General features: G+C 33.2%; 1 protein-coding gene across 4 annotated transcripts in view; it reads left to right on the top strand.

Annotated features, from left to right (window-relative positions):
* The window catches only part of Atg16 (Autophagy-related 16), a 230,182-nt gene that overhangs the window by 1,506 nt on the left and 207,323 nt on the right, over positions 1-21,353 (top strand). For 2 of the 4 annotated variants that reach the window (XM_064358025.1, XM_064358026.1), the window contains exons 5-8: positions 2,885-2,929; positions 3,019-3,154; positions 6,959-7,064; positions 7,164-7,306. In XM_064358025.1, coding sequence (XP_064214095.1) covers positions 2,885-2,929; positions 3,019-3,154; positions 6,959-7,064; positions 7,164-7,306 — 430 coding nt within the window. Of the gene's footprint in view, positions 1-2,884; positions 2,930-3,018; positions 3,155-6,958; positions 7,065-7,163; positions 7,307-17,128; positions 17,666-21,353 lie in introns of those variants that run through there. The other 2 variants (XM_064358028.1, XM_064358027.1) reach the window with 2 other exon arrangements.

Raw genomic sequence — 21,353 nt, 5'->3', positions numbered from 1 at the left:
CAACCTAAACTAAAAAATATGTACCTAATCTCGTGAGTAAACTTGTAATAAATAATAATAAAACACATGCATAATTATAAAATATTGTTAAATACGATTGAATAATAAATATGGAAAATTTGAATTTCTAAAAAAATTTGTGTTTGGTAGAGACATTAAATAAAGTTATTTGTTTTTTGCGGTAAAATTGCAGTTAGTTACGTATTTAGTTTTTAAAATATTTCGATTCATATGAATATTAATGAATGGCGAATTTACATATTATTCCACTAATAGGTTAGGTAAGATTTGTGTTGTTTTAAGGCCACTTTCTTTTCTAAAAATGGACAATTTATTAAGTTGCGTAAGAATCGCATTGTTACAAAAGACAATTATTTCTTTATTTTTGTTTTTTTTTTTTGATAATGATAATTGTACATCCGGACATTGTAATTTTACGAATGGGAAATATTTATTTTTATCTATTTATTTTTTACCCAGGATTCCGAAACAAATGCTTTCTGTTGGAGAGTATCCGACATGAGATGTTGGAGAAAAGTGAATTTGGAATTTTCCTATATATCCTAAGTCTAGGATAAAGTGAGATAAGACCCGAAATGGTTGACAGAATGCAAACACCATTGACTTTGTCTTATTACATAAATTTGTAATTTGACGAAATAAATAAAACCAGCCTGATTTATTTTTTTATTTTTATTTCTTGCCTGTACGAAAAATTCAACTGAAATTTTAAGATGACAACAGAAAGAAAAGTTTACAAAAGAATACTAAATTAACGGTAAAAAAATTTATGAAGGAAAAACTAAGCATATACAATTATTTTTTAATTAAATGCGAAAAAAAAGGATTACTAATATGAAAGGAAACAATATGTTTAAATGTAAATAACAATTAAAGAGTGAAAAAAATATATTCAAATACAGAGATCAAAAAATCATTTAAGAAAAAAATCGAAGACAAATGATTGCAAAATGTTTATTGTTTATAAAAAAAATCTAGCAGCAAACTAAAAAATTAAAAATGAAAAAATTAAGTAATCTGCATAAAAAATAAACATGAAAAAAGGCTTTTTTGTTAGAAAATTACGTTAGAACAAGTAAAATAGTATATTGAGCGAGAAAAAAGTGAAAAGTCTAAGATAAATTGAGATAAGACCCGACATGGTTGACGGAAAGCAAACAACATTGACTTTTTCTTATTACATAAATTTGTAATTTGACCAAATAAATAAATCGAGCCTGATTTATTTTTTGATGTTTTTCTTTTTCTTGCCTGTACGAAAAAATCAACTGAAATTTGAAAATGACATAGAAAGAAAAGTTTACACAAGAACACTAAGTTTACGGTAAAAAAATTAATGAAAGAAAAACTAAACAATTACTAATTAGTTTTTAATTAAATTCGAAAAAAAGGATTACTAATATGAAAAGAAAACAATATGTTTAAATGTAAAGAACATTTAAAGAAAGAAAAAAATATATTCAAATACAAAGATCAAAAAATCATTTAAGAAAAAAATCGAAGACAAATGATTTCAAAAAGTATATCGTTTATAGAAAAAAATCTAGCAGCAAAATAAAAAATTAAAAGTGAAAAAATTAAGTAATCTGGATAAAAATAAACATGAAAAAAGGATTTTTTTATTAGAAAATTACGTTAGAACAAGTAAAATTGTATATTGAGCGAGAAAAAAGTGAAAAGTTCTTGCATCAAATGCTTTCTGTTGGAGAGTATCCGACTTAAGACAGTGTTGGAGAAAAGTCAATTTCGAATTTTTCTAAGTCTAGGATAAATTGAGATAAGACCCGAAATGGTTGACAGAAAGCAAACAACATCGACTTTCTCTTATTACATTAATTTGTAATTTGACGAAATAAATAAATCGAGGCTGATTTATTTTTTGATATTTTTTCTTTTCCTGTCTACGAAAAAATCAACTGAAATTTTATAATTGCAATAGAAAGAAAAGTTTACAAAAGAATACTAAATTAATGAAGGAAAAACTAAGCAGATACTAAATATTTTTTAATTAAATTCGAAAAAAGAAAGGATTACTAATATGAAAGGAAAATAATATGTTTAAATGTAAAGAACAAATAAAGAAAGAAAAAAGTATTCAAATACAAAGATTAAACAATTATTTAAGAAAAAAATTGAAGACAAATGATTGAAAAAAGTTTATTGTTTATAGAAAAAAATGTAGCAGCGAACTAAAAAATCAAATGTGAAAAAATTAAATAAGAAGCTGAAGCGTAGTGTGGATAAAAATAAACATGAAAAAATGTTTTTTGTATTAGAAAATTACGTTAGAACAAGTAAAATTGTAAAAATGTCATATTCAAAAATTTGAATCGAACGTTTATCCTGAATTTGTTTTCGGTAGTCCCTAAAACATGAATTTCTGTCCATGATCGCCACAAGTGTTTTTGTATGATAATATGGTCGAGTGTAATGTCCGATCTGAAAGACTCTCCTGTTAATATTTCATTCGGCCCCATGCCGTTCGCCAAAAAATCCAAATGGCGAAATTCCTGCCATCCCACAAATTCCAATAATGCAACAAACCCAACCACGCAACCGAATGATATACGAAGAATTCCTAATCACGAAACGCGGAAACAAAAAGCCTTGTTATAATGAAAAATCCACCATATTAATAGGTAACCTTATCCTCGTGCTTTACTCCGCGTCCGGGTATTAATGAGCTTGTCAGTTCCCTCTCGTTGTATATGTCTTTCCTCGAACTTGGCAAAGGTCTAAGATCAGCTGAATTCACCCCAGAATTATTCATCTGGCATACGCTCGAAAAAATCTAGCTCTAATTAGCATGTGTTTTGTTTTTGTTCGCATGTCAGTAGACGATTTGCTTCTTTATGATTTCCAGCGATGGCAGCAAACAGCTAGTGCGCAGCACTTTCGGCCGTTTCAGGTATGTTTTTTTTATATTTTTTTCGGACCAGAATTTTGTCTACAGGCCCTGATGGAAAGAAGTTATAACCGGAGAGATTTTTTTTGCAGGAAAAGGTTTGCCAAGATGCAGAAGGAGATCGAGGAGGCCTGTAGGGACACCAGGGGGGTCTCACCTGAGGACTTACAAGAGGGGTACGGACCCGTCTGTCAGTCGACGATCCCTACGAAGGCCAGCGTCAAATTTGTAAGTTTTTTTTAAATCACATTTTCTACTATATATTTTTCTATTAAACTCAAAAATAAAAATTACTGTTATATTTCGTTTCAAAAAGTTGCGCTAAGTTACGGAAAGTTTTCTGGCAAAATCATTTTGAAGAAGAAATTTTTGTACAGACTTATACACAATTAATATTAAACCTGAATGTGGTTTACAGTTTTTTATTTACAATTATTTTACGCGAAAATTACTCAAAAAAAGCATTGAATTGGGTCGGAAGTGGTGTTTTTTAATCTTTATTTTTTGGTGAAATTTTGTTAGAGTTAGAATGGAAGGAAAATCACTAAATTTGGTATAAAAGTACACGATTTCTACTTTTTTTTCAAGCTATTTGGCTTGTTATTCAGAATTTTGCGATATTTATTAAAAAAACTGTGTCTTAAAAGATTTCAATGATTTTTTTGTTTTCGAGCGTTTTTTCACATTATTATTTAACCAGAAGCGTAGTTGTTTGGTCGATTTTTGTAATGTAATAACAATGACTTTATTCAATAAAAGAATATGAGGAGGTGAATTTTAGCTAACACAATAAACCAAAAAACTAAAACTAGAAATAAATAATATATAATATAATATAATAGAATATTAATAATAGAAAATAATACTAAAAGAAAAGATTACTTAATGTATAATAATATAATAATAATCTAATAACAATAATAATAATGTAATAATAATAACAATATAATAATAATAATAATGTTTTTTCAAATATTTTACAGAAAGCAAGCACTGTTTTTATGAGTATAATTATAAAAGGCGCCCGCAATTAAAATGTTTTTTATTGTTTTTTTTAATGAATAAAAGATTATTTTGTTTAAGATTAGCCGAAAAGTCAAAATAATATTTAGTTTTATTTTTTCAGGCATTTTACTTCGTTTTGAGGAATGCCATTATTTTACAAAATTTCTCCCAAAAATCTTCCAAAAAATCAATAAATTCAATCGAAGATTACAGCGTTTTGTCTTTTTAAGTGTTAAAAAAATAATCGAGAAATTTCAAAATTTGTTGAAAAATGGAGAACGAACCTTTAAGCAAATTAGTAAGAAAAACATACTGCCTTCTGTAAAAATTTTCTAAATTGTGCCGAAAAATCAATAAGTTTTTTCACTCAAAACGCAATTATTCTACGAAATTTCGTCTGAATTACCCACAAATTCTCCAAATTGTCTCGAAAATGTTTGTTTTTTCGTTGAGAAACTCAATTTTTTGTTGAGGCGAAATGCGAAGTCACTAATTTATAAATACATAATTATGTAATTATTTCTTTTTTTTTAGCATTGTAGCTCTATTAAGTCCTAAAGTAACTATTTTGCCACATTTAGTAAAATGTACGTCCAAAATCGCGAACTTTTATTAAAATAGACAAACAAGTCATAAAGCTAAGTTAAACATTTGAATAGTTTTCATTTTTCGGGAGTTTTTTCACGTTGTTTAGCCAGAAATCTAATTATTTTGTAGAATTTTTTTCTAAATCAACTGAAATGTTAGCATCATATTCAGGTTTGTCTTTATTTTGTCAATTTAGCGGAATTATTTTCTCAAAAAATTACCAAAATGACCAATAAATTAAAAAATTTGTTTAAAAGTGGAGCAACTTTTTTTAGCACTGTTTAAGCATATTGTTGAGATAAAAGTGCTGGTATTTGTGAAATTTCCTTAAACTAGACTGCAAAATAAAAATTGGATAGAAAGTTATAGGATTTTGTCATTGTGTTACATTTATTTATCCCAAAAAGACAATGATTTTAACGAAATTCTGTCAAAAATTCCCAAAAAAGCATCGAAAATGACACTATTTTTAAAAGTTTTTTATCCTAAAATGCATTAATTTTGCTCGTAATTTTGCAAGATTTTCTTGGAAATTTCGACAAAAATTAGGGGACAGTTTACTCTGGACTTAGTTGTACAAATTTTTGGAATTTAATGAAAACTGCTTGGAATTATTAAAAGTTATGGTTTTCCTGGAGGAATTATTTTTGTTTCTAAATGACTAAATTTTTCGGGAATTTGGTTTGGAACTATTTGTTTCCTTTGGGAGTTTTCTGTAAATATTTAGTGTGAAATTTATTTGTTTAGATCTGTTTAAATTGCTTAGAATTATTGAAATTAATTTACAGTAACTGTATTGGAATTTTTCAAAACTAAGTAGGAAATTGGGTCGAAAATGTTACATTTGCTTATTACTAGCGATTGTAAGACAATTGATTGTTTCAGAAAACTTGAAATGTTTTTGAATATTTCTAAGGAATTTTTGAACTAGGTTGAAAATAGTGTTATATTTTTCCTTTTTCTTTATTTTTTACAAAATGCTATTAAACTGGGGAGAGAAATGATTAAATTTTAGCTATTTAGCGTGTTTGTGAGCAAGGAAGGTAATTATTTTTAAAATGAATTGCATTAAATTTTTTATTAAAGCAAGTGTCTTGCTCGCTTCAGCGTCACTTCGGTCCTGTTAATGGGCTGTAAATGAATGTGTTGCAAAATTAATGCACAAAATTCTGTCAAGGCCCAATTTTTTAAAATCCTCGAATAATTTTTTTTGTAAATTTTCAATTTTGACATTATAGCAATATTTGTCGTCATTTTTGATATTTTTGTTTACTGCTTTGTTTTGTTTCTAGTAATTTAAAAAAAAATGGAAAATTTAAAATATTGCGGATAAATTACATAAAAGGTTTTAACTTTCTGCTCTTGTCTTATTTTATAATTATTTTATTATAATTAACATGAAACCTTTAAGCTTGTAAAAAAATAAAAAACAATTACCTCTTTTAAAATAAAAAAACAACAGAAAAAACTCTCTAATTAAATGGTCGATTTTTTATTTTATTAAGTTTTTTTTCTTATTTTACATTTAGTTAAACAGAAAAATAAAGGAATGTCTTGACTCTGGAGAAACAAATTAAATAAGTAAAAAACTGATAGTTATTAAGAAATGCCAAGAAAATGTTGTGTTTACTTCGTTTTGAGGAATACAAAATTTCTCTCAAATATCTTCCAAAAAATCTACGAATTTAATCGAAGATTACAACGTTTTGTCTTTTTAAGTGTTAAAAAAGTAATCGAGAAATTACAAAATTTGTTGAAAAATGGAGCAAGGAACCTTTTAGCAAATTAGTAAGAGAAAAATACTGTCTTGTGTAAAAATTTTCTAAAACGAGTCCAAATATCAAAAAATTTTTCGCCCTAATCGCAATTATTCTGCGAAATTTCGCCAAAAATTACTCACAAATTCACTAAATTATCTCGAAAATGTTTTTTTTTTCGTCGAAAAACTCAATTTTTTGTTGAGACGAAAGGCGAATTATGCAATAATTTTTTTTCTAGCATTCTAGCTCTATTTAGTCCTAAAGTAACTATTTCGCCACATTAACTAAATTCGCGAAATTTTATTAATATAGTCTGAAAAGTCATAAAGCTAATTTAATCATTTGAGTATTGGTTTCATTTTTCGGAGTTTTTCCACGTTGTTTAGCCAGAAGTCTAATTACTTTTTGCCTTATTTTATAATGATTGTATATTTAACATGAAACCTTTAAACACATAAAAAAATAAAAAACAATTACCTCTTTTAAAATAAGAATATAACAGAAAAAGCTCTTTGTAATAAAATTGTCGATTTTTTATTTTATTAAATTTCATTCCTTATTTTACATTTAATTTACCAGAAATATAAAGGAATGCCTTGGCTTTGCAGAAAAAAATTAAATAAGTAAAAAACTTAAAGTTATTAAGAAATGCAAGGAAAATATTGTGTTTTTTGGACAGGACGCGCACGACGGCGAGGTGAACGCCGTGAAGTGGAGTCCGGTGGACCGGCTGGTGGCCACAGGAGGCGCCGATCGCAAAGTGAAGCTTTGGGAGATATCCAAAGGTCAGTCCTGACCCCGCATGTCATGTCTGTGTCCAAAATAAACGTTTCATGTTCATGTCCGTGTTTTTATTTTCGTTTCCGATTTTTTCCGAATTTTAGGAGCTTGCGAAAGCAAGGGCATGCTGGTGGGCAGCAACGCCGGAGTGATGGCTGTCGACTTTGACGCTTCTGGTACAATGATTTTGGGCGCTTCTAACGATTACGCGAGCCGAGTGTGGACAGTGGCGGACCAGCGTTTGAGGGTGAGTTTCTTTGTTGTGATGTTCGAATCTATTGGCTTTGTTAGCAATGCGGCGCATCACTCATAACATAACGAACGTGTGCACGTATACTTTGCCTATTATTAAATGTAATTATGGCCGTAACGGTGGTACCAACTCAAAAATCGATTGATGGATGGATGCCCCGAATGTAATTAACAGTTCGACGAGAGATTAAGTGCTCGGGAATTTGTTCGCTCTGCCATTGCGAACGAAATGGGGGGAATTGTGACGGCTTTATGTGTCTCGCGCAAATAACTCGAACTTAACATTTTTCCCATTGATTGTTGAAACGGTGAATTCGCCAAGACAATCAACAGATTTTGCGAAATTTTGACTTTTCCAGTTTTTTTTTTCGTTTACGAAACCTCCAAAGTTGTTTTCTGACGTAACCGAGGTATTTTTTTTGATGCTACAAAATTCTACTATAAGTTTGAGTTTGAGTGAGTTTAATCGATACTTTCGAACTTTATTGATATGGAGTTTTAGCTGATTTTGTGTAAGAAACCGTGAATATGAAAGTAATTTCTAATTTACCATCGAGTTTACAACTTTACAATAAAATAAGAAACAATGGCAAAGATACATTAGAAAGACAGGGTGGTTCAAGAAGATGTTGCCAAACTTTAGGATGTTATAGAGCTCATTGAGAAAGAAAAATTTTGAAAATAAATCTCTAGTCGGAAATTAGCCGTTTGGCTTCTGGAGCCATCTTTCTCCAAAAATGTAATGCCGATTTCTTCACATTAAAAGACTTTAATATTTATTTAATTAATTTGCCTTAAAAATAAGATGAAAATATTAAATTTACAACTGGGGTGGCAGCAAGTATTTTGTTCAGCGAGATCGGCAAAGACTACAAGGGGTCTATAATTCCATAATTTGACGAGTAAATTAATTTCTTTTATGTAAAGAAATGAGAGAATGCCGTTTTAAACCACTATTGTAAATTTCTTTTTTTTTCTTATTTTTTGGGCTAATTAATTAAATATTAAAGTCTTTTAAGTGAACTAGGCAATGTTTAATTTTTGGTTTAATTTGTTTTTATCTTTTTTTTCTTATTTTTCATTTTTTTTCTTCATTTCCAACCAGCGGTTTATATAGAAAAACTTACCATCCTAACAATTGGCAACATCTTTTTGAACCACGTTGTATATTGAAAGTTTTGATAATGAAAGTTTTATCTGAAAATTAATGCACACCCTTAACCCTTTGGGCTATGTTGAATGAAAATATTTTCAACATGGTGGCGCTTCCGCTTATTCCGGAAGTCGGTTTTAACTTTCTAATTTGAAATAAAAAATATGTTTTTACTGCGTTTTTAGATAACTCGAGTTATTTTATGGGGATTTTTATCAGGTTTCCCTATAACTAAATTTGGCCGTTTTCGAAATATTTAGGTTATTTTGAGAATTTTTGGATTTGCATCTTTTACTTCAAAATTTGGTAATTTTGTTATTTTTAGAGTTTTAGAAATCGTGTTTGGTCAATAAAAAAGAAAGTCTATATAGATCTTTCCTTCAGTGTGTACAAAATTGGAATAAAAGATTACAAACTCCAAAATTTTGATTTATTTTTAGACCACTTCTACAAGCTATAAGTCAATTTTTTCAAATCGAATGCTGCATTTTTATTTCTCTTTGATTATGATACAAAATTATGTAACAAAACTCTTATGGCTAAACTATGGACCTTACGAAAAAACCAATTAAAACATCAAGTATTTTAAAACCGCGATAATTTTTCAAAAATAAAAGTTTTCGAAATTCTTTTTAGTTTTTTGGTTATAATTTTTTTTAATGGCACTCTACCACGGTGATTTTTTTTTAGTAAAAAACTATGCTCTGGAAATTACTTCCAATTCAATAATATTGTTTTAAAACCAGTGGTTTTCTGAAAATAAATTATTAAATTTCGTTTCAAGCTGAAATGAAGATTTTTCGAACTTGGCGGAAGTGGTTGTGTTCATGGTTGTTTATATTTGAGAAAAATTTGACGAATCAAATTACTCGAATAAAAACATTCATGGATAGAGCCTCTTTGCTTAAATTCGGAAAACCGTCGTAATGAACTCGGAACGCAACTTTAATAATTTATTTAAAAAAAATCCACTAGTTCAAATACAAAATTATTAAATTGCAAGTAATTTTTTAAGCAAAATCTTTTACCAAAAAAATCGCTGTAGTAGGGTGCCATTTGAAAAAAAAAATTAATAACTCGAAAACTAAAAGGAAATTCGAAAAAATATTCTTGAAAAATGATCACTTGATGATTAGTTTTTTCGCACGAAACATACTTTATGCACAAAACGCTTGGTCATGCTTTTGCCTAACGCTGTATATTTTACTCACGTTTCCATAGCGAAAAAAACTGCTTTACAAAAAGTTTGTATAACTTGAAAACTGCTAAATAAATATGGAGAATGTTAATACAGATCGATACACAATTAAATTCTCTACCATTTAGCGTCGGTTTCCCCAAAGATAAATAAATCGTGAGTTAGTTATTTGGCCAATTTTTTTTTATTTATTAGTTAAATAAAAAATTGTGTCATCAAAGCTCTGTTCATTATTATGCAGTTAGTTTGCTGAATTGTGACAGTACATAAAGTGTTAAATTTAGGATTTGTACGCGTTAATATATTAAAAAGAATAATTCTGTTAAGTTACTACAGTAAAGAAGATAGGTCAAGACGATTATAGTTTTTTTTGGAAGAAGCAAAGGAATTTTTGTAATTTTCAAATAAGAATGTCAAAAATGACAACCGAAAAAAAATTAACTGTTCAATTTCGTCCAATTAGTTTATCTGATGAATAAGTTCTAAATGAAATCGGTGAACCGACCCTTAATATTGAAATAAAAATTGTGCCCTTTTATTTGAAAATTTTGAGTTATGTATGGGTGTTTGAAGTTCTGCAAACTTCATCTTACTTTTTTTAGAAATTCGAAAATATCAAAAAAAGTCTAATAAACCTTTTCTTTCAACGAAGCTAAAAAGGATTTCGAAATTTTTAAAGACTGCAGATTTATCGATTTTTGAAGTAAAAGAGCACAAACTTTAAAAAACCCTAAATATTTAAGTTGATTTAAAAACTCGAATAATCCAAAAATACAGTAAGAATCAGTTTTTAAAATTAGAAAGTTGATAACGACATCTGATATAACCGGAAATTGTTTTGCTTTTTTATTTTTCGAAAGCTGTCGAGTTTTGGTGCTTTTCTTGATGTTTTGCGAAAAACCAACCAGGGTTGGAACAAAGAGACATTATTTATCTCCTCTGATTAGATTTGTGTAAGTAACATCGTAATTCTCTACAATCCGTTTCCTCGTGTTCCATAGCCGGCGGCTCATCCTTAACGAACCGAAACTAAGAAGTCGATAATTTGCTACATTTCATGCAAAACATCTAAATAACAGTCTCTTCTTCCATGCAGCACATCGTGACGTCTTCCACCGGTGCTCTCGTCCCACAAACCGTCGATTTTTCGCACGAAAACATTATAATTCACATTTAAATATTTGAAGGAAGTGCAAAAGATGACGTTGCATGCGTGGAGATGTAAAACGCGGGACCCAACAGGTGTCAGACGGGTTAATTTATTGCAGCGTGCTGTAATCTTCATTAACTCCCGGCCAGCAAATGAACGACTCGTTTATACGCTCATAAGTATAATAAATAAATGTCGTGGATGGGCCGCTGGCCCGGAAACGGGGGTTACCTCATACAGGGTGGCCCAATCGTAAATGTTTAAGCCAGTCGTGAAATAAATTAGAGGGATGGGGGCAAAAAGACAATGACAGTTTTATGGAGAGGTGGCGCCGACATTGCGAAAAATAAAACGCTTTGTGGCTCCATTAAATTATTTATTTATCGTACAAGTAATTAAGTTTTATCGATTTGTAATTATTGACTAAATTGGATGGAGTCCGGATTGAATAATTTTACATAAATCACTCGGTGATAGGACAAATATTTACCTGACCACAGTTGTGATTTGTTGACTCGAACTACATACGAATTTTTCGATGCGAGACAAAGTAAAAAACGACTCACTTTATAGGGTGCCCACTATAAAACGCTACTTTAATGCCACGATAAAACCAGACATATTATTAAACGTGTGTAAATAAAATTGAAATATAACCTAATTAAAAGCAACTGCGTTCCGCAATAAAATATAATGTGCTATGAAATTGACTAAAATTAAAAGAATTTGCTTAAATTTCGATGGGAATATATGGCCTCCACGTCTAATAATGTTGCGGAAGTTGGATAAAATAAAATTGTAAAAGTTGATTTGCAGGATGTTAACTCAAACAGGAATATTACAAATACCAAACGGAATTCTCATATTTAAATGTTGCTAGTTTCGGATCGAAATAAAAATACCGGCTTTGTAGAAAATTGCACAGTTCAGACAAAATAAATGGCAAAAAATTTCATGTGTTCTAGTACATAGAAAAACAAAAATAATTCATTACAGTCCGGTATCAGATTGCGTTTGCTGCTCTTACTCAAACTAATTGCTGAAAACGTTCAACAGGCATTTACATTTGTAAATCCTGCTTCGATTGCAAGTTGCACGAACCCAATATAAATAGACGGCCATAATTCAGTGGACCGACTTAGGCGATTTCAAATAGAGAGAGGATAACTCTAGGTGATATATTTGTTACAAATACATCGTTGAATAATTCATGACGAAACTCTGCCACGTACTCATAAACTCTGCCACTAGGAAAAATCATGATGTGGCAAGAATTTCATTTCGGAAGTGCGTCTCTCCGATGTTTAAGAAACTATCGGGTGTGTGTGTGTGCGTGAAGTTGTGTTGACGGAGTCTCGACATTTATTAATTTAAGGAAAATGATATAAGTGCTTCGAGGGTGTTGTAATGTCAGCTTCTGTCATATTTAATTTAATTCGGAAAGTTCGCTAGTTAGATTCCCAAGTTTGAATTTTGATTAAGTAAGTGTGGTGGTGGAGGCAACGAGCCGGGAAGTTGCCAAAGAAAAATACCAAAGTTTTAACTGCCAAATGTGGGCCAAAATTTATCTCAATGTGACACTAAAAACTGTTTTTTTAATCTTTGACTTTTAGTTTTACCACCTAATTCACCAAAAGATTAGATTAATTAAATACCGGGTGCTCAAAAACCGGCGCACCAACTCATTGGAGTATGGTAGTAAAAAAGATCTTTGTATTAAAGTTATTGATAAACAGCGAATTTTAAATAAATGATATGTGGCAACGTTGTCTAACAGTCGCGATCGTAATAGAATTTGATCAACAATTCGGAAATAAAATTAACTAGACGCCTTCTGGTGATGTCTTTTGAACTATGTCGAAAACAGTAACGAAATTTTCGTAATTCCACATTTAATTGACATCTAATAAATTGTTTAACAATTTTGCGTGTATAGTGTTAATTGCTTACATTGGAAAGAATCACTTTAAAAGTACGTGGTTGTAAATACTAGCTCTGACTTTGGTTCTGCGATTTTTCGTGGTATAAAGTGTTTGTTGTTGGGATTTGAAAGTGGATAAAAAGTGAAAAAGATTTAAATTTTCATTAGAAAGTGTTATCAAACAGTTGTCTAATTAAAAACTACAGTAATGGATCACAGCGAACACAAAGTTGGGCTCAAGAAACCAATAAATTAGTGAAGTTTGTGAATTTTAGGTTAGAATTTTTCCACTGATAAAATCATGAAAAACTTCGATAAATCTACAAAACTACAATTAAGATTAACAACTGCTAATACACTTAAACGTAAATTATGCCAAAAGGTAGGCTTTTCAATGTCTTTGTAATAATTTTCCAATAAAGAAAGTGAACCAAAAAGTCATCGTTATTCGTGTTTTCCTCGTCATCTCTGATTTGTCAACATTCGTTTCTTCCACCAAAGATACAATAGTCATTCCGCATTGGCAATGTAATAATTGTGAAGCCTCAAAATTCGTACAACGCTCAAAATATCCGAATTAACATTTTCCCGTCATTTATGGTTACTGTTTTCGACCTAGCTCAGTGGCGCCCCCAATGGTAACTTTACTTTCGAATAAAAATAAATTATTTATGAAACGGTTTCCTAGGAAATAATTCCCAGCGTTAGCATATCTACAAAATGTGATTTTTTTTTGATGATTTTTTTTTTAATTAAAAGAACTGCTAAAGTTTGATGGGAAATTTAAAAATAGATATTCATCGTTGTGTTAGGGAACGATTACTTAGCGTGAAACATAAAAACATTAAAAAATAATGAAAATTGAAAAAGTTAACAAAATAAGTTTGTAGCTCCAGATTTTTTAAAATATGGCTTTAGGAATGTGGCTGGGGTCCTACGCTCAAATAAATTTTTTTCGATTGTGAAAAACCGCTTTTTTGCGACTCTTGTACAATTCTGAATTTTTGTACAAACAATCCAGAAACAATCTCTGAAGAGTTGAATTGTCGCTAATTGCATAAATTTTTTCTCTTCCTGTTTCTCTATAATTACCAGTAGCAAGTCGTGTTATTAATGTCTCGAGTGTCCTTATTGTCATAATGTAATTATCTGCGATATAGCTCGCGGTGGCAATAAAACCCTTGCCTGAATGCCGGTTAACTCTGCATTATCCCAACCTTTTTCCTTCCCACCGAAAGATTTAATATTTACGGCGGCATCTCCCGGTTATATTTTCGTCTCGCCATCATATTTCCTCTTCCGGAATTGTAACAATGTTGTTTTGAGCGGTCGTAATGGCAAAAAGCAGGCGTTATGTCTTTTTTCCCTCAAGCACATCATCATATGTTAGTGACGCTGGGCGGAGTGGTCTGAAATATCTCGCGACTATAAAAGCACTCGCCGATCTAAAATAAAATCGCGGAAGCGTATTTTTGAAGGGATTTGGCGTTAGGTGTGGTCTGGCCTTCGGCTAACAAATTACCTAATCTATTATCTGCGTGGGTAATTAAGATTTACACAAATGCACGAGAGGATTGTGTGTACATAGAGGTTGAGCATCTGCATAAATCAATCATCGGTTAGGCGATGCCTCGGTGGGTATATATCAAACTCTCGTTTAACACGACTTGTAACAGTTAGACGCGTTTTTACCCAACAAGGGACGAAAAGAAAAATCCTAAATAACCGTTGAGAAATTGATAATTTTTGATTTTTTCAAAGAGGTTATTTATGGCGCAGTTTACGACAAACGCAGTGACATGTCATTAAAGGTCAACGTTTATAGCATCTTCACTTAATTAAATGATTACTTTCCGTCTACTCCCTGACATCAAATACCACCAGTGTGGTCTCACCTTTTCGAAATTCTTCAAGTCTGCGAGATCGATACTCGAAGCAAGTCAAACAACGCAAGTTTCACCAAAGTTTAACCACAATAAACAGAAATTTTGCACACATATCCCCGCCTAAACAAAGTTCTTCCACAATTTACAAGGTTAATTGATAAAAGGGATTTGTTTTTGATGTTATGGCCGCGCTTGTTTATTTCAACTTGGCCGAAACTAGTCAAAACTATTTAGCGCCGAGTTTAGACGCCCATGTCTGTGTCAGTTGGGGTCTGGCCAGCGTTTCCGACGCTTGAATGCCAAACTTCCGCCGAAAATCGATAATTGTGTTAATGACAAATTTTGCCCAAAAATACACTTTTTTTTATTAATACTCGTTTCAATACTTAATTCCTGCTTTAGGGCCTTCTGAAACTTAAAAAAACACTTTGAGTTCACTGCTTACCCCTTTCAAGTCACAAGTGTGACCAGTATACAGAGTGTTCCGAAAAATACTTCGTAAGGGAGCTACACCCCCTGAAAGGGGTGCTTCTATTAGTGTGTTTTGTTCAATATTTCAGAAACCATTACATATAAAATTACAAAATTTGGTACAGTTATCTATCTTTATACGCCTAATCGAATTCGAGGAACAAATGTAAAAAAAAATTAATCAGGAGCGTCCCAAACTGGAAAGGAGTAGGGTAAAAAATACCATAACTATTTTGGCTTTAGTGTTGTGACACTTTCAACAACAAAATTGTAAATTTTATGGTTTTCTACACAAAAATTGTCTCTTGTGTTGTTTCGATACAACTCACCGTTTTTGAGTAAAATCGATTTAAAATTTATGTTAAACAGCTCAAAAATCAGGAAGGAACCAAATTGAAATCTGGGTCTTTTGGGGTTAGACCACATCAGTTTGTTAGAAAATGTTGCCGTGTTGCCCATTCTTCTGAGGGGCATTTTCAGGACAGGTTCTGACCGCGAAAGCCTCTGTTCACCCCTGATTTTCATGGTGTTTATAGTCTGTTAGACAACGTTTAAATTAATTTTACTTAAAAACGGTGGGTTGTATCGAAACAACACAAGAGACCATTTTTGTATATAAATCTATGGAAATTATGATTTTGCAACTGAAAGTGTCAAAAAACTAAAACCAAAATAGTTAGGGTAGTTTTTACCCTACATCCTCTCAGTTTGGGACGCCCCTGAATAAAAATTTCTACATTTGATCCTCGAATTCGATTAGGCGAATGAAAATTATCGACTGTACTAGATTTTGTGATTTTATCTGAAATATTGAGAAAAACCCGTTAAAAGAAGGACCCCTTTCAGGGGGTGTTGCTCCCTTACGAAGTATTTTTCGACACATGTTTATAGGAAACTTTTGTCTTAGAATTGAATGTTATATCACCTGTTTAAATTTGTAACAATAAAAACGAAACACCCTGTATATTTTTTTGATCCAAATGACACAATCTTTTGTAGTCATACGGTATAACTTGTTATAAAACATGGGTTGGGGCCTTTAAATTTTTTTACTTTAGTTAAGTCTTTTTATTAAATTGTTGTAGTGAAGGGGGTGGACCTAACTTTAATTAATACCTGCCCAATTTTTTTGTGCAAATTTTACGAGGCATCCAATTTAAATTAAAAAAAACTCGTTGTTGCAGCACTAAAAATAATTAAATCTGGGCTTATTGGTTGGTTTCTTTAATGAAGAGGATGTTATGTCGAAGGGAGTGGTAGTACCTCAAGCGTGATTTAATTTTACGATGGTTGTGTGAACCTTTCAATTAATTTTTTTTGTGGCGGGTTGAAGCAAAAAGCGTCTCATTCAATTCATATATTTAGAAAATTCAGAATTTATAACTGAATACATCAGCGCATAACTTATAAATAGTATAAAATTATAATAATTACCTAAATATAAAAAATATATGGTATTTGTTAAAAATGATTTAAAGGCGATAAGCGTGGATGATTTTGCAAGTCGAGGAGCAAAACCGTCCAGGCGCTGCACTCAGGAAACTAGGACAAGCAGTTTTAAATAGCATTCATCCGTCACCATTCGCCCATATTGCAGTTGAGTGATTAAAAAATGATTTAATTATAAAAAAATAAAATATAGATTCATTCACGCTAGATCGTCCTAGAGTCCATTCGTGCGTGCCGCCCCTTAGAAAAAAAGAGTAACGTTTCACAAAAAATTAAACGCTGACCTGAACCTCAAGCTTAGCACAAGGTGCAAAACGTTACTAAAGCTTTTTCCTATGAGAATTTTTTAAATAAAATTAGCTAAACGAGTATTATTCTAATACGTTTGCGGTGTTAAGATCTGGCATTGCAATACAGAAGAGACTTCCAGGGCGCGTCTGCGACTAAAACGGCGACAGCCGCCCTCGACACGCCCCGAAAAATCGCAGGTATTTTTTACGCGCGAGTTAGGGTCCGTACGGCGCTGTACAATAATATCACACGCGATTTCGGTTAGAAGCGGCGGGAGTGGTTATAACCGGATTCGTAGAGCTTGCAGAGGCTGTCGGTGCGGCCGGAACTGAGCCCCGAGGGCAAGCTCACGCTGACCGACATTCCGTCGTTGAGCTTGTTGGACCTTCGCCGTTGCCAAATAAACGTCCACAAGGCGATGATGAGCAGCTGGGCAGAGAGAAAAACGGCGCCGGCGACGATCAAGCCGGCCATGTTTATGCAAACGCCGGACTCGTTAGGGATGAAGATGGCTTCGGATTCGAGCGATTTGTTCGCATCGCGCTCGAAGCCGAATTTGTCGGTGATTTGGATGGACTGCACCAGGAGCAGGTCGTCGTGGGGGTCGGTGGAGCGGCGACGGCGACGACGTCCGTACGACACCACGGAGCGGAGGTCGCCGGAGGACTCCTCCTGGTCGCACTGCACCGGCTCGCAGGTGGGCATGCAGGGGGTCACCAGCGCTCGGAACTGCACCACCTCGGAGGAGGGGAACTTGAAGGCGTCGAAGTGCGACAACAAGATCTGGAAATTTTCAAGAAATATTTTCATGAAAATTTGACAAACTTTGTGTTTCTGGATAAAGCTTGGAATAGAGCTTTAGCTTTGGTGTCAAGTTTAAGAGCCGTCCGGAGTGAAATCTCGTATGGGAGTTCCAATGTAAATGACTACCGCTGTACCTCAAAAACTATCAAACATATTTTCATTAACTTGGTATCATGTAAAAGAGATTTTTTTTCTTGTTTATCGGCCATTTTAGATATGCGATAGGTTACCTACAAACATTAATAAAGGTAGAGAAAATTTGACTAAAGTTAAGGATTTCTAGAAAAAAACGCATTTTAAGAAGTTTTATTTATACTTGTTTAACCCGATAATTTCAAGTTCGATGAAAAAATGTTTGTTAATAACACCTCCACAGAAGTAGCCTTATTTGCAATCGAAAATCGAGTGTGCAAGAGATAATTTACAACTCTCCCATAAAAAGTAACCCCAAACAATTAGACCCGGACTTCAAACATAATTTATGATCACCCCTGACGATGCAAACAGATGTCTAATTCAGAAATAAAATTAACTAGACGCCCTCTGGTGATGACATTTGAACTATGTCGAAAACAGTAAAGAAATTTTCGTAATTCCACATTTAACTGACATTTAATGAATTGTTCAACAATTTTGCTCGTATAGTGTTAATTACTTACAATAGAAAGAATCACTTTAAAAGCACGTGGTAGTAAATACTAGCGTTGACTTTGGTTTGGTTCTGTAGTTTTTCGTGGTACATATAAAGTGTTTATTGTTGGAACTTGAAAGTGGATAAAAAGTGAAAAATATTTAAATTTTGATTACAAAGTGTTATCAAACAGTTGTCTAATTGAAGATTATAAGTAATAGATCACAGCGAACACAAAGTTTGGCTCAAGAAACCAATAAATTAGTGAAGTGTGTGAATTTTAGGTTAGAATTTTCCACTGGAAAAATCATGAAATGCTGCGGTAAATCTACAAAACTACAATAAAGATTAACAACTGCTGATACATTTAAACGCAAATTATGCCAAAAGGTAGGCTTTTCAATGTCTTTGTAATAATTTTCCAATAAAGAAAGTGAACCAAACGGTCATTCGTTATTCGTGTTTTCCTCGTCATCTCTCATTTGTCAACATAAGTTTCGTGCATCAAAGATACAATAATCATTCCGCATAGGCAATGCAATAATTGTGAAGCCCCAAAATTCGTACAACGCTCAAAATATCCGAATAAACATTTTCCCGCCATTTATGGTTACTGTTTTCGACCTAGCTCAGTGGCGCCCCCAACGGTAATTTTACTTCCCATGGCTAGACTTATAAAAGAAGATTTCAGGTATTTTAAAATTTCTGTGGGATAAACATTCTTTTGAATAAATGAGAATTGTGATTTCATTAAAAATACAAGGTACCTAAATAAATGTTTTGCTTTTAGTTTTGGTACGAAGGACGAAAGTTTATTTATGAGAATGCATTTGAAATAATATTGGTCGGTCATTAATTACTCCGGTGATAAATAAATATTTAAATATTTGGGGAATGGAGTAACAAACCAGTTCCCTGTAAACACGTCTTTGTCACCTCTTTTCTGGGAAAAACGATTAATTGTCTCGAATTTGTGTACCTGGACGCACATGAGTCACTGGCAGCCCTTAGGTTCAAAACTTAGGCCGCACAATTTGAAAAGTACATCGCTTCCATTATACCGCGACCTAATTACGTGGAAAATTATATTATTTTAAGCTGAGAATTGATGTATTTTGTATTTTTTTTCAAATATGATGTCACGTTGATCTATTTAGTTAAATTTACCATGTTTTATGATGAGTGAGAAAAATTGAAAATTTTGTTAATTTTACGTTTTTAGAGCATTTTATCAAGTTTTCAGTAAAGAACTGATTTTGGTAACTTCCTAAACTTCTATTTTTGGGAAATTAATATTGGTTTGGTCTGTTATATGGGTCAAGCAAATACACCCATCAACCTTTTTCAGGCCACTGTATAAATGCAAGTACAAGTGAGTGAAAATCATTTGCTTTCGAAACATTGTTCCGTAGATTTCTCTATGACATTTCGAGTTTCGGAGTTTTATTTTTCTTCCGTCTATATTTTTTAATTAGTTTTAGAGTGTTAGTTTAATTTTAACGTAAATTAAAATTGCAATGAGTACCTATTATAAATAATAGAACTACAAGATAATATTGCTAATATTGCTAATACACGATTGGTTACAAACTTGAAAAATTACGTTTGAGAGTTGAAAATGCAGCAAGTCAGTCCCCTACGTAAAATTCTGAAATTCTGAATGAATGAAGAGGCTGGGGTACCGGCCGTTAGGGTGTTGTAAATTATGCGCTCGTAATAGGGTGTCTTTTAAGATTGCTGCCGATTCTAACTTGACAGTTGAACTAGTGTCGTAAAAATCTGAAGGTCGAGCTTACTCCGGACGGGCCTTAAGTTAATTACGTACCTTGCCGGACTCGGCCGATTTATAGATGGGGCCCATGATGAAATGGTCGGTGGGACAGCCGTCGGAGTCGATCAGCACGATTTCGCTGGAGTCGACGCCGTCCATTGCCACCAGCTCCCTGACGAAGATCTCGTACGGGCTGTTCTTGTCCATGATTTCGAAGCGGAGCGCTAGAGGATCGCCGACTTCGGCCGACGGCATGACATCTCCGCCGGAACGATCGGTGATCTTCATGGCAACGTTGGGAGAGTCAACTGTGACTTCCTCAGAAAGGGCTGGTTGGATGTCCCCGTGGACGCCCAAATCGACCTCGTTGGTCACACTCTTGTTGGTCAAATCGTACTGGCAAGTGACCGCAAGGCCGAGGTCTGAGCTGGTGACGATCTTGTCGTGGTGTTGGATCACCACGTCGTTGATGTATCTGCCGGAGCGAGTTAGGACTTGTTGATGCTCAAAAGTTAGGACTTACCTCCCCAGTCCATTTTTCCGCACGTTGCATTCTAAATTGTCGAAAGCCATCGACAGTTCAAATTCGAGGCTGTTATTAACGTCGCGAACGCACGAGTTTGGACTTCCTTTCGCGTAGATTTTCCCATCGAAGAGTTTGGACGTTTGTATCCGAGCCACCATGTCTCCAGAGCGACAGTCTATGCTAACGTTGTAGCACGAGCTCAATTCGTACGTTGCCGCCTCGGGGACCTCCAAATAAGGATCCTGCAGGACGAGAACGAATGTTAACATATCACACAGGAGCTAAATATTCATGAAGCTTATTTAAAGCGGCATGAGTGACAAGACGATGAGATTTTATTAGCAGGGGACCGGTTTAGGGTTGTTGCAAAAATTCGATTGAATTATCATCAGCGGCGGATGTGGTTGCCGTGAGAAATCTTAATTTTCATATTATCTCCACAAAGCGGAGTGATATTTTGGTTTTTAATCGCGCGGTAAATATTCATGAGATGGGACGTATAAGGAAGGTCGGGCTGGATTTTTGGCGTCGGTATGCAGGAAGTGGAGCTCGGATTTGAATATTAAAGAAATAAATAGGAACAGGTGACACGGAACTGGCCATGGGAGTGGAAAAGTTTTCAGTTTTCGAATGCATAAAGTTCACAGCTTGCACTCTTTTTTGCGTGATGCGATAGAACGTGTTAGATAAGGCACCAACCTGTATGTCTGCGAGAGTGGCACGCGAGTGATGACTGAGCCTGCAGACCATCTCTCCCGTGTCACCGTAATCGTAGGAATGACACCTGTAGG

This window comes from Tribolium castaneum, chromosome 7, assembly GCF_031307605.1.
Source record: "Tribolium castaneum strain GA2 chromosome 7, icTriCast1.1, whole genome shotgun sequence".
Classification (NCBI taxonomy): domain Eukaryota; kingdom Metazoa; phylum Arthropoda; class Insecta; order Coleoptera; family Tenebrionidae; genus Tribolium; species Tribolium castaneum.
This window is presented reverse-complemented; position numbering and strand designations above follow the sequence as displayed.